General features: G+C 42.8%; 2 protein-coding genes across 2 annotated transcripts; both read left to right on the top strand.

The window, feature by feature from the left end:
* Window positions 1-675: 675 nt before the first annotated feature.
* hoxc10a (homeobox C10a) lies at window positions 676-3951 on the top strand. The gene is made up of 2 exons (XM_036137930.1): window positions 676-1429; window positions 3210-3951. The coding sequence occupies exons 1-2, from the start codon at window positions 685-687 to the stop codon at window positions 3485-3487; spliced, it is 1023 nt and encodes a 340-aa protein (XP_035993823.1). The 5' UTR covers window positions 676-684; the 3' UTR covers window positions 3488-3951.
* A 5524-nt stretch (window positions 3952-9475) lies between these two features.
* hoxc9a (homeobox C9a) lies at window positions 9476-13088 on the top strand. Its single transcript, XM_012866586.3, has 2 exons — window positions 9476-11283; window positions 12208-13088. Exons 1-2 carry the CDS (start codon window positions 10740-10742, stop codon window positions 12450-12452), a joined length of 789 nt encoding a protein of 262 aa, XP_012722040.1. The 5' UTR covers window positions 9476-10739; the 3' UTR covers window positions 12453-13088.
* Window positions 13089-14145: the final 1057 nt, after the last annotated feature.

Consider the following 14145-nt stretch of genomic DNA (forward strand, 5'->3'; position numbering starts at 1 on the left):
CACATCTGTGAAAACGATCATTCACGTCATAGCTTGCAGATTTCTTTACATCGCAATGCTATAATATTTCAGCACAAGTTAAACGCTAACAGCAATAGGAATAACAAGAAAAGTGATAGGAAAACAAAAACAACATACAAAAAAATACAGAACGATCTTTTTTCTCAAATCTATCTCACCTCCACCTCACTTCCGTCAGGGTTTAATGGGATCACACGATGGATAAATAAAGCTTCCTTTAACCACCTTATGCTCTGCAGACTTAAATGTTTACAAACCAAACAGAAAGAATCTTTAATCCGTGGCGCAGCAGCAGCAACAGCAGTCCGTCCTTTGTTCTTCCTGCAGTGGGCCTCTTGCGCTATGCAGCAAGACGGCCACTAGGTGGCGCGCACGCTCCACCAAAAGCTTCAAGCTTTCCCAACTTGACCGCGCTGACGTCACTCCAGTCTGAAGCATCAAGGCCACTTCCACGCCGCTATTGGTCTGAAGCTCACATGACATGTCTCCGAGCATCCATAATTGTGTTACAGATATTTTTTTTTTTTTTTTTTTTTTTTTTTTTTTGCGCCCCCTCCAAAAGATGTCAGCATCCTACTGTCCTTGTTCTGCTGCTGGAATCCCGCAGCTCAGAGCAGCGGGAAACACCAAGTGATCACCCCTCAAGAGTTGACACATGCAAATATGACATGTCCGAATAACATATCGCCCGGTAACTTCCTCATGGATTCCTTAATGGGAGGATCGTCTTCATACAGGGCCGAGGGCTATTCCAGCAACCCGGGAATGTACATCCACTCAGCTGCAGAGTACGGATACTCAGTGATGAGGAATATTGGGAAGGTCGGATCATCTGCACTCTCCAAAAGAGACGAGGTTCCTCCGAGCGCCGCCTCGCTCGGCGGCTTCCAGGATGCGCCCTACCTGTCGGCGCAGCTGGCCACATGGACCCCAGGCTCCAAAAGCAGCAGGGACGAGCAACCTGTTGCCCACCAGTGTTTACAGCCCTGCTCGTTTCCAGCGGGCAGCGTCAAGGAGGAGGCGTTTTGTTGCCTCTATCAAGACGAGAGCAATAAGGGAAAACAGACAACAGAGTCGGCCACTTACATCCGGCTCGGAGACAATAGCTGCCGGCGGCCTGAGCAGAGTGTAGCCTCGTCCAGCGGCGGCTATTTCCAGGTGTACGGCGGGGAGAGGCCGCAGCAGGACGAACAGCAGCAACAACAGCAGCACCAGCAGCTGCCCTCCGGCTTTACTCTGACCCACTTGGCGTCATCTGTTGAAACAACAGCAGAATCGACAGTGAGCTGCAGCAAAAGCGCGCAGGAGGCAGCCAGAGAGGCTCCCAAAACAGAGGAGGATGAGAGCAGGAAGGAAGAGAAGGCCAAGAGTGACAGCTGCTCAGATAACTCAGACGGAGAATTAAAAGGTAGACTCCCCCCTCCCGGACACACGTGCATAAATATATACGCACATAACCTAACCTGCGAGATAACATGTCCACATGCGTGCGCAAAAGCTCACTAAAACTATTTCAGTTGTGCACGGACAGGCTTCGTACATGGGCATGCTGTGTGTGTGTATTTGTGTGTGTATGTGTGTGTGTGTACGGTGCAACCAGCGTCTTGCAGGGGTTACGGGGCCGCTGGTATTTAACGCCTTTCTATTAATGGGAGCATGAGAGATGGGCAGTTATCATCAAAATAAACACACTCCCTCTCTCTCTCCCACACACACACACACACATGCGCGCATCCACACAAGCACTCACGCACAGACCCCGTGTCAGGCACAAGCACGCAAAACACAAAGCGGCAACATCCTGCTGTTTTTGCACATCTGGCGCAGTTAGTTTAAAACAGCAACATTTGCTTTATTACGATTCTCTTGTTTGCAATTTGACCCCCCCCCCACACACACACACACAAACACACACAAGCTGAGCTTTAATAGAACGTATTTATTATTTTGCTTGTATGTACGACTGATTAACAACTGCGATTTATTTATTATTATTATTTTTTGCACGAATATTGTGGCCGTTCACTGTGCCACGTCTCTTTAAAACTGAATTGTTTGAATTAATTATTTAGAAACATTTTATATGCTCTTGTATATATTTTTGTTTTGTTTTTCGTTTTGGCTGATGTTCGTTTCACACTAAGACAAGTCAAGCAGTGTGCCCTGGTTTTTGTGCTATATTTATCTAGGAAAAAAAACAAACAAAAAAACTCGTCGTATTCAAGGCCCTGGTGGTAGCTCAGGTATATAATTTTTATTTTACTCTATTATTTTAGATTTTATTGTTGGCTTGGTGAAAGTAGCAAGACGGTTTGTGATTCTGTATTTTTGTATGTCTGTGTCCGTGTGTGTGTGTGTGAGTGTGTGATGGGTGTGTCATGGGTAGGCAGGGCGGTTAGGGGGAATAAGGCTGGTGTGTGTGTGTGTGTGTGTGTTTTGTACTCCCATACTAAATTAAATGTTTTGGAAATTATTAAATGTGGGCCACACGCTGAGAGTTCACATTAGACTAATCACTGCTGCCACTCGCCTGGGTGCGTTTGTGGATCACAGAGGCGTTGCTCCCCTGACTGTGTGAAGTTAATCAAAAAAGTCATTCATCGTGCAGTATTTATTCATTTGATTATTTCTTTTTTTATTTGCATTCCTTTTCATACATATTTTATTGTATTTTATTTATCCCCCCAAAAATATAAATAAATAAATAAATAAAACATAAATAAATAGGGTCTTATGCTACAGGGAACTTCTTTTGTTTTTAAAAAAAAAATCTTTTGGCTCTTGAGTACAAACGGTAATAAAATTTTATGGGAGTCTGAGGTGCAACAAAGACAATAGTAGTTGCTTCTTGGGGTTGGTTTGATTTGATCTAATTACAGTTGTACATCACGCAAAAAGCAATTTGTTGCCAGCAGTCTAGTGGGTGGTAAGCGAAACGTGCGGTGTTCCTCATTTGTTAAAGTGGGATAGGAAGTGTCCGCATCCAGGCAAAGCTGCTCTGACATCCGGCTCATTTTAATGTCATTTAAGGGGTCCTGGGCGTGATACAGGATACGGCTGCGTTGCACAGGAATCTCTGCCCAGCCACGGCTGTCAGGATTTATCCACTGCTTTTTAGCTATGTATTCATTTTGTATGAGGCCTATTACGTTCCTCCTCTCATTGTTGTGTTTGTCCCATTCCGATAGATGATTTATCCGCGGAAAAGACAACGGGAAGCTGGTTAAAAGCCAAAAGCGGAAGGAAGAAGCGGTGTCCTTACACAAAGCACCAGACGCTGGAGCTGGAGAAGGAGTTCTTGTTCAACATGTATCTGTCTCGGGAGCGCCGCCTGGAGATCAGCCGCAGTATCAACCTGACCGACAGACAGGTCAAGATCTGGTTCCAAAACAGACGCATGAAGCTCAAGAAGCTCAACAGGGAGAACCGAGAAAGGGAGCAGAGCGCAGTTTACAACTACTCCTGAGGACACTTTCAGCTGCAAGACACACTCACTCACTCACACACAGACAAGACAGGGGGCCGCTCATAAATATACATGCATGCGTCATTTTGTAATGCCTTTATCAGTCTTCTGCTCATGCGCGCACACGCACACACACACACAAACAAACACACGCACGCACACAGTTAGGGTGCCTTCAAATGTGAACAGATAAGCTGCAACTTGCAAAGAAAATTGGAAGATTGAGCTGCAGCTGTTTTTGTCTCTTTGACTATTGAGGCAGCCTCAGTCAGATGGCAAATTTACAGTGACACTTTTCACACTGCTGAGCTGTTCTTAATGTTTTGTCACTTGTGTGGTGCTGCTTCTTCGTTTTGTGGTGTCCGTGGCATTTCCGCGCTGTGTAACGTGCATGCACAAGGTGACATTAAGCTCTGTCATGCTAAGCAGTTCCATAATAATAATAAAAAAAAGGAGGAGAAAAAATGGAGAGGTACCACCAACTTTGTCCTTTCCCTGGCACACTGGGTTTGAAAATGTGAGGGAGGGGAAGACGCTGCGGATGGGAAGAAGGAGATCATGGCAGTTTTAATAGAATTGAGAGACCATAACGTTGATTTAAATATTATCCAGGTGACCACAGTAAGTCAAGGTCATAAAATTCTAATGTCAGGTTCGCCCTGGAAAGCGTTGGGGGTGGATTTTATGATCTGCAAATATAATGTGCCGCAGCAGTAAAAGATGCGTTTAAAGGTGTGTGTGTATGTGTGCGGAGGAGGACTAATCCACACGGCAGAGAGCCCCGTGCAAAGTGCAGCGAGCCAGCCGGGGCGCTGCGTGGGCTGCAGGGAGCAGCATGAGCCGCCGCCGCTGCCGCTGCCGCCTCCACTGCATGCGGGGAGGGGGAGGAAATAATGGAGCTTCTGCAGAAAGATAAGAAACATGGAGGATAAAGGGACAAGGACAAGGCTTGCGGCTGCAGGAGGAATAACCACCGGGACGCTGTGGTCGCACCTGTGAGGATGCGAGGAGGCAAGGGAAGGTAGGATGGATGATTTTGTTTCCTGATTTGGGGGCTGTGCCACAGCTGTCAGCGGGGCTTGCCTGACAGCTCGCGTGGCACGCACTGTGCATGCCTGCCCGTGTCACTGTAGCCTACATGCGTTGTTTCATATAAATAACCCAATAAGCATGCTGTTGATTGTTTTTTTTTATTTCCTCTAAAAATCATAAAGCTGGATGGTGGTTATTTTGGCATCATGACTGCTGAAACTTGAACGTGGCTGTTATTTTGTGTAACTTTGCTCACCTGTGATGCTGGAAGGCTATTTTTTTATTGTGTGGAAAAAAAATGTCTGTTTTTCTGCTTATATGGATTGTGCGACAGATTCCAAAAGTTAAAAAAGCAATATGTAAAATAGCGTATATCTGTTGAGTTCATACTTGCCTTTTTTCCCCCCTTTGTGCTGGTTATTGCTCATCCTCTTGTTGCCTTTTCCACCGCTGTCTCCTTTCAATGGACATTTGCGCGAAGCTGAAGCGTGGTTTAGGTAGTTTCATGTTGTTGGGGTTGGCTTCCTGACTCGGCAACAAGAAACTGCCTTGATTACGTCAGTTCGTCTTCATCAAGGGCACAATTTCCGCTGAATTGCCCCCCTATAGGCACCTCCAGATTCTCTCTCCCCCCGCAAATGGCATTGTAAATGAACTGGGGCAGCCATACCTTGGACAGAGAAGTTTTGTTTCTTTGCTGTTAGTTTGTGGCGGGGCTGTAAAAAGCTTCTGAGGCTCTCACGAGGAGAATAGGCTGTAAACAAGCAGGGGGAAAACTTTTAGCTTGCGTTGCGTTGCATCTGTTGGCTCAGGAGTTGTGTGTGTGTGTGTGTGTGTGTGTGTGTGTGTGTGTGTGTGTGTGTGTGTGTGCGTGTGTGTGTGTGTGTGTGTGTGTGTGTGTGTGTGTGTTTGTTGCTGTCGCTTCACGTTTAAGTAAATGCGTTGATATCAGACAAAGGAATCTTTCCGAGTCATCCAACGGCTGCTTTTGGTGGTTTTGGTTTCAAATCATTTAAATGCATGGCTGTTACCTTGTTTGTGGAAGATTATTCTAGAGGTTTGATTGCGGGGATGCTTGCAGTTTGTTATTCAGTAGAAGTAAAGCAGTAATATGTGATCAGGATATTACTGAAGACGAATAATTACAGAAACACCCTGAGAGAAACAAAAGTGTTGAGTCACATAAAGTTGTTTTACAAATGCCCCCTTTTTTATTTGATGTCTGCATTAACTGTTATTTCTCAATGTTTAGCTTTGATGTCACTGACGTTTTTTTCCCCTCTGATGTAAAAGAAGCAGTTCTCATTTTTATCTACTGCGACAAATTTTGCTAAAAACTTCCATGTTTAAATTTTGTCTAAAATAATATGTTTTTTCTTTGTTATTATTATTATTATTATTATTATTATTATTATTATTATTATTATTATTATTATTATTATTATTATTATTATTATTATTATTATTATTATTATTATTACGCACAGCTCAAAAAGAAACGTGTAAAAAAAGGTAAAGACCTCACGTAGGCCATATCTTCTTGATAAGCTTTCTTTTGGACAACTAAGCTTTTTTGTAATTATTGAAGAAACCAACTAAATGGGATAAGTAATACACAAGGAGAATTCAAGAAAAAAAAAGAGTGACACACGGCTTTTTTTTCTTGTGGCGCTGTAAACATATTTTTTCAATATGCAAACTATTATTCCGGTGTTTTTTTTTTCCCTTTTCTCAGCCCCTCCTTTTTTGGCTTTAGCGCCACTTGGAAGAGACAGTCTGGAATCCAAAGTCATTTTCATTCAGCTCCGTGAACGAGCGTCTCTCTTGGAATGCACCACTTTACAAAGACTTTACAGCAACTGGTAACAGCCCCAGAAAGCTGCACAGCTTCAACCTGAAGCCATGCGCGCATCAAGCAATGTATGTCACGCTGCCAGTGGCGCTCTTTGCAGTAACCGAAGCCAGGTTAGACAGGCGGTTTGGGTGGAGGTTAAGGATGCGTTATTCTGACGGCGGCATGATCAGACATGAAGCAAATACTCTAACGGGTTTGTTTTTTTTCTCCTCTCCACCTCTCTGGAAACATAATCTGAAATTAATCATGCGAAGACCCCCCTCACTTGATTGGTAACTCTGCTTGTGATGCCATCTCACGAGGGAAACCTAAACGCTGCGTTTGTCTGGACATTGTTAGCAAAATCGTGTCAATTACTTTTATAGGGATTTTTTGTCTGTGAATGTTTATTTATTGTCATATTTAATCAAATGTTAAGTATCCGTGAATATAGCCTAACTGTGTGTGAGAAAAGCGAATGGCCTAAAATAGAATTTGCACGTCACTTTCACTATGTGATATAATATTATCAGCATACATTTGTGCTCTTCCAAAACTAAACTTGTAATGTCACCCCACTTTATGGGTTTGTTATAATAAAAGCGATTTAAATTGATTTGTTTTCTCGCCCGCATAGAAGGAGAGGCGCAGTTAGCCACGGAGGTGTTATTTGAAATTAGGGGCATTATGATCAGGATCTGGGATAATAGTTTGAATAAATATACTAATTAGCACTAAGAATTGCCGCAAGGGATACTCTTGCACGGCGAGTCTTATCACCAAAGTTTTATTAGAAAGCTGTGGTTATTTCGGAGTAACAGGATCCTGTTTGAAGGTGGATCATCTGAAACCTGAAGCTTTTATCTTGGCTAGAGAACCCATTCATGCAGTAAGCGCAGCAGTCCACGGGATCAGCTGGTCCATTCAGTTCATAACACTGTTTCAGTTGCGCTCTCTGTTCAGCACATGGGACTTTTTTTTATAAAGAACTCGTGATATTCCCTTTGAGTGGGCCCATGTGTAGCTTTGCACAGTCTGGTCCAAACGTGGCACCGAATGAACGGTCCGCGTGTTCTGTATGGGATGGAGGAAGCGCAAAGTGGAGAGGGGTGGTGGGGAGGGGGAGTGTTTGATCTGAACCTTCTTTTGACATTTACGTTCAGCTGTTTCAGCATTTTTATATTTAATCACGGAGTGACGCAGAACTATTCAGGAATATTAAGTCAGGCATATTTTGAAGGTTGAAGTACTCGTTGTCTGGTAGGTTTCGTGCTATCGCATCTGGGGGGGAAAAGTGAAAGAAATTAATCTTTGTAATCTCCCCACATCCCGGTAATAGCAGAAACTGTTATCAGACAGTTACGTGTTACTTTGTTTTATAATTTTGAGCTTCATAAGGCCGTTGGGTTTTGTATGCTAAATCTAAAAAAGGCATAGGCTATGTGTGTTTCTTTGCATTATCACAAGGAAAACTGTGCATTTCAAGCTCAGGATACAGTTTTAGCTTTATCAATGCTACAGCTCCTGCTTTGAATGTAGCCGTCCATGGCCGTGCAATGAGCATTAGCCAAACAGACAGGCATCATCCTTTAGGCCAGACATGTTGCATATGTCCTCAATGCCATGCTGCTCTCCTATCCTTGATGACGTAATGGAGAGCTCCAACTCTGGCAGACCCGAAGTGGAGCACGTTGAAAACACAAATAAATAAATAAATAAATAAATAAATAAATAAATAAAAAAATAAAAAAATAAATAAATAAATAAAGTTCACACTTCCATGGTTTTTATTTTCTAGAAAATAATACCCTTCCTTTAATCAAACCTAAACCTACTCGAAAGCACCCAAAGTAGCTGTTTTATCATCATCTAGAGCCCTTTTGCTTCCCTGTGTTGTGCTAGTTAATTTCTGATCTTCACTTTTGATCCAGACGTATGGTGGAAATATGTCCCCCTTTGCCTGGACACGACACATTGGTTTGTGCCTTTGAGCCAGACTTCAAAAACGTAAATGCAAAAGAGTAATTTTGTTCAAAATTATTGTCACACATGGTCATGTTGCAGCTGGGAAGAAAATACAAAAATTAAAAGAAAAAAAAAACAACGACAGAAGTGCAGAATGTTCTAACGTTGTAATATATTTATTGCAGGGCTTAAAGGTGGCAAAATGAGTAAGATAAATATTGTGGGAAATATTGCTTTAATATCCATCAATGGATCAGACCACTTAAACACACACACTAGCTTGTATTTGCTCGCGCGCATGCACACAGACTATATACACAATGGACGCAGACCCACAGACGCACTTTCAAAACAATATAAGTGATCTCTTTAGAGCACATCAGACATCAATACAGGATATACAGTGCATTTATATGACTGGATGCTGCAGTAATAAATGGCCTGTGAGTGTGATTCATTTGCGTTTTAATACCAGAGGATTAACCAGACCTGCGCCTCCAGTATACAGAACCGACTTCTTAAAATAGCTGGTTTTATAAAAAGTTGTAGATTTAGCGTGGACGCATTTAATTTAGTAAATTCGCGGCAAAACGTTGAACTCTGCGCTGTCAGTCGCGTTCATCAGCAATCACGCAACGACACCGTTTGGCGTTTTCCGGGTTATGGTCAGGCGTCTGGCCTTTTAAATGTCATGGTTGAATCTGAACTCAGCAAGCGGGAGAAACCCGACACTATCTCAATGTTTTGTTTGGAAAAAAGAAAAGAAAAAAAAACACACCAAAGATTGACTCCCAGGTTCAAATGGTTTGAATGTATTTCTTTACAACAGCAAAGGAAAAATAGAGGAAACAGCTGAGTCTTTGATGGGCGTAGTTTCTCCTTTCTTGCTGTCTATTATTTCTGCAAACGCATTGCCCAAGCATCATTTTTATATGCAGCCCCTTAAGGCCTGCTGGCCCTTATTATGAATCTATTTGCCGTATTTTAATTTTTTTGTTTTGTTTCTATTGAGCTTGTGTTTTACACCAACAGCCACAGTAAATGAAAACAAAATATTTGAAACTATATATATATATATATATATATATATATATATATATATATATATATATATATATATATATATATATATATATATGCAGAAACACATTACCAAACTTGCGCAGCATTTAGAATCCTGTAATCAAACGTGTTTATCCTCCTATTCAGGGCGCTGTTTGGGTCTTTTCTGCACTCCTTTCTTCTGCTACTGTTGTATTATGTTGTTTGCTGAGTCGTTGCATCGCTGCTTCTCAGTTTTCTGACACGCTACGCTACAAGTGCTTCGTGAAGTATAAGCCGGCAGGATACAAAACTAACATTTTCTATAGCGTGGACTTATCTCCTTTAAACAATCTACTTTTTCCTCGTCTTTTTGCAACTCTCCTTTTCTTGTTCTTAGCCTTTTTGATTTTTTTTTCTGTCTCTCCAGACGCACACAGTGGCGGGCAGTTTTATATTTTTAGCAGGGATCTCGGATGCACTCCTTATTAACGACACGTTTATGAACAATCAAATGGTCCTCGTTAAAATTTATTGATGGGCATAAAAACCTTGAACGGTCACTGGCCGAACATAGTTGGCTTTTTTAGTGGGCTGTGAGCCTGTCAGCTTTCGGAATCCCCTCTTCGGCTGTATCTCGACAAACCCCATTTAGGCAACGTTTGGTCAGCAGGCCCTCGTTAAAAGCCGTGCAAAAACTGCATCCCGTGTTTTTATTCTCCCCGGTTTCCACCGTCCACGTCTCCCCGCTGCAGCTGCTGCCATGAGGGCACATCTCTCTCTCTCTCTCCCCTCTCTCTCTCTATATATATATAGATATATATGTCCCTGAAAACAATAAACAGCATTCTACGAGAAGTTATAAACGCTTCACTTCATCAAATGCCGGTTTTGCCGAGGATAAAACGAGCCAACGATTCAATAAACGCTTTAATGCAGTATCTACTGAAGTAGCATGGAGCCCTGACAGAGATTAATTACGCCATCAAATAGTCCCTTGCTTTTGCACGCAATGTGCGCAGGTCTGCGCTGCGACAGGATAAAGATCCAGCAGCACGGCGCATGGATGTTTCCCTCGTGGACAAAAAAAAAGAAACGTTATGGTCAATGTTACCTCTATGAGTCCAGGAAAAAGGAGTGAAAGAGCACTTTGTTAATCCCATTTATGTGCACTGCTATCCCTGGATAAGTGGCGCATTGATCCACTGTACAATTTTTGTGGGGGTAAATATAATCACGTGTTGGCGGGTCAGCCAATAGGAGCCAGGGAGGCTTTGAGAAATAATTACCTGCCTTGATTGTTCTATGGCTAGATAAAAAAGTACACATACACTCCATATAATAAACGGATGCATGTAAAAGAGTCAGGGAGGCTTCGACATGTCGACCACGGGTCCCATAAGTAATTATTATGTGGACTCCTTGATCAACCATGAGAGCGAGGATGTCCTTGCTGCGACTCGCTTCTCCGCGCCCGGTTCGCACCCAGCTGGCCCCCGTCCGACGTCCCTAGTCCCGGAGTGCGCCGACTATCCTTCGTGCAGTTTCGCACCCAAGCCGACCGTCTTCTCCACGTCCTGGGCCCCGGGGCACTCCCAGTCGTCTGTGGTCTACCATCCGTACAGCCACCAACCCCACTTGGGCGCGGACTCGAGGTACGTGCGCTCATGGCTGGAGCCGATCTCAGGCGCCGTGCCTTTCCATGGCTACCCGGGGAACGGCCGGCATTACGGACTGAAGCCCGACGCCTTCCCGGAGCACAGAGCCGGGGAGTGTCTCAGCTCCGGCGGACGGACCTACTCGGATTATCTGTACTGCTCATCCACTGACATGCGAGACAAGACGCCGCAGAACGTCTCCTCTCCAGAGTCGGAGCTTCTGGCGTCTGGAAAGCATAAGGAGGAGAAGCCGGAGCTAGATCCCAGTAAGTCAACGCTTCTTTTACAGCCGGGAGGGATTCTTGTTTTAGACTCAGGCTGCTGTGAAATGATATTATAAGAAGCCTCTTCCTTTCCCTCTTCAGCTCAGATGTGAAACGCCTGTGCTGAAGGGAGCGAAAAAGCTTTAGGAACTATAAAAGACAAACGCTACCAGGCTAATATCGGGGGGCTATAAAAGCAGACGGGGTTGTAAACATGGACTCAAAGCTGCAGGATATAGACGTTGAATTTGGGTGGATTCTGCAGGAGTTCGGACGCGTTTATTTAAACGGAGAACACCCTGAATCTGACGTGTGAATCTATTCATCAGCTTTCTGCACATGATTCATTTTTACGATTATATTGTGACCCCCCCTCGTGTCAGTAAAAATCGGCGTACAAGCCAACTTTTAGTACTGTTTTTTTTTTCTCTCAATAGGGCCTTAACGCGCAGCAAATCCACCCCCCTCCCCCATTCACTGCTTACCATTCTTCTCAGTTGTGTCAAAAATTATGTTTACAGACACAAAATGTACGATTTACTTTGTTCAGTCCAAAACTAAGACACGGGGAACTTGAGGAATGTAGGGACAAACTCGAGGACTTTCACCACGGACCTGTAAAGGCTTGAACCACGGGCCATTTTATGGGCCAATAAAGTGAATACGCGCACTCAGTATTTTACGACGGTGTTACTCACAAGTTAAGAGGACAAGAAAGCAAATCAGCGCAGGATTGCTCAGTGTTGGGCTCTAGTCAAACTATTTAATGATAATTTGGCTTGATTTAAGCTGTTATGTAATGTTGATTATACTTTTTTTTTTTAAAATATTTCTACCCTTTCTGATGAGGCTTGTTGTCATGTTTAACCTTTCTTTTTTTGGAGTCCCCTCCTCATTGCTATCATTTCTTTATACATATATTTGCAGATAACCCCGTGGCCAATTGGATACATGCCCGCTCCACAAGGAAGAAGCGATGTCCTTACACAAAGTACCAGACTCTGGAACTGGAAAAGGAGTTCTTGTTCAATATGTACCTCACCAGAGACCGCAGATACGAGGTTGCAAGAGTACTGAATCTGACCGAGAGGCAGGTCAAAATCTGGTTTCAGAACCGGCGAATGAAGATGAAGAAAATGAACAAGGACAAGAGCGACAGCAAGGAACAATAAGGAGGACTGCAGTGGGGGAAATTTAAGAAATAAACAACTTTAAAAAGAAAAAAACATGGACAGCACAGATGTACCAAAATAAAAAGCCTCCCCCCCACGCTCTTTAACCATCTTTGTCACTTTGTTGGATTTTTGTTTTGTAGTACCATTAACCTCAGACTGTTGGATGCTGATTATTATTTAGTGCACAATTAAACGTTTAAGAAAAAAAAGGGGGGGAAATAATAGAGAGACTTTTGTGGAGGAAAAAAAAAGATCTTCTTTCACGTTTATATTTCTTTGTAAGAAAATATAAATAAGCAACGTTTGGATGGGACAACAACTGTCCGAAGAAGCAGAATACTTGAATTCTTTTAAATTTCACAATAACTATAATTTATGACGTGAATGTTTATTTTTCTTCCATGTTTATTTCATTTGTACACGCTCCGGCGCAGGTGTAAAGTGTTTTGTACATAATCAGAAGCATCTGCGAGCGCCTCGTCTTTGTTGTATTTTGTGATAGCTGTTGATGTATATGTGCATCCATTGGTTCCTTTCCTATTTTTTTTTAGTGTTTCTGGCCGTATAGGTGGCAAATTTTAATGATAGAGTGTAGCTATATAGAGCTCTGCAAATATAACCATAATCACACAAGTGCACGTTTTCTGTGTTCATTGGGATGTGATGCCTGCGGTGGTGGGGGTGTGTGACGCCATACATGATAAGGAAACACGTTTTCTTTATTTTAAAACAGCAGACAGGTTTGAGGCACTGGGGTTCTGGTGGCCTTAATTGCCTTAATTAGCCAAGGGTGAGTTACGTGAGTCAAAAAAAAAAAAAAAAAAAAAAAAGAACAAAGTTAAACTGAAATCATGTTTTTACTTTGGGTTGTTTTAATAAGCGTATTTTGCTCCCCTGTTAAAGTCGACAACAGGTCACATTTAGAGCTGAAGATTTCAACGCATCAAGTTTACAAACGCTTTGTTTCAAAACAGACGTTAGAGCAACGATAGTGGAACTCATTTTAAGGATATCCCCACACTCTAAAATATACATTTGCAATATTAAACGAGGACGTCCGTGTCCCAAAACCTTCCACCCAGCCTTTGATTTAAATAAATATATATATATAATATATATATATATATATATATATATATATATATATATATATATATATATATATATATATATATATATATATATATTGCGTTTTGGTATTGCACGCACACACACACACACACACACACACACACTGCACAGAGCAGGGGTTTCCGACTGTATTCACGTCCGCCAAGGCTTCAAAGCGTCCAGAGAGAGTGAGAGAGAAGGAGAAAAGGAGGAGAGAGAGAGAAAAAAATCTGCTGACAGAATTTGAACGGCTAAACTTTTAAGTGAGAGACCATTTCCCTTGTCTCACGTTTGTTTCCTGGGATAGGCCTAAATTGCCTTTTTGTGGTGGCAAACAATGCGGACAGGATGCTGTAATTTCAAAGCCCGATCCCCAACGCATTTCCGTTCAGCCCTGCTCAGCTCAGCTCAGCTCGGACAAGAATGCCAGTTTTACAGCCCCTGTTGGAGCTCGGGCTGTTTGTCTCAAATGCAGACGAACAAAGCAAACTCGACTTGCTGGCTAGACGTCTGGGCTAAATTACTTTATGGTTTTAATGGACGGTGGTGCTGCTGGACTCGTTCAAAGCACTGTTTCGTA

This window comes from Fundulus heteroclitus, chromosome 1 (assembly GCF_011125445.2).
Source record: "Fundulus heteroclitus isolate FHET01 chromosome 1, MU-UCD_Fhet_4.1, whole genome shotgun sequence".
In the NCBI taxonomy this organism is placed as follows: domain Eukaryota; kingdom Metazoa; phylum Chordata; class Actinopteri; order Cyprinodontiformes; family Fundulidae; genus Fundulus; species Fundulus heteroclitus.

What these genes read in the sequence shown, in the direction of transcription:
- hoxc9a (XM_012866586.3), top strand. Translation starts at nt 10,740, where the DNA reads ATGTCGACCACGGGTCCCATAAGTAATTATTATGTGGACTCCTTGATC. An exon ending in GAAGCCGGAGCTAGATCCCA is followed by an intron (nt 11,284 to 12,207) that starts GTAAGTCAACGC and finishes ATATATTTGCAG; the next exon opens with ATAACCCCGTGGCCAATTGG.
- hoxc10a (XM_036137930.1), top strand. Translation starts at nt 685, where the DNA reads ATGACATGTCCGAATAACATATCGCCCGGTAACTTCCTCATGGATTCC. An exon ending in CTCAGACGGAGAATTAAAAG is followed by an intron (nt 1,430 to 3,209) that starts GTAGACTCCCCC and finishes CCATTCCGATAG; the next exon opens with ATGATTTATCCGCGGAAAAG.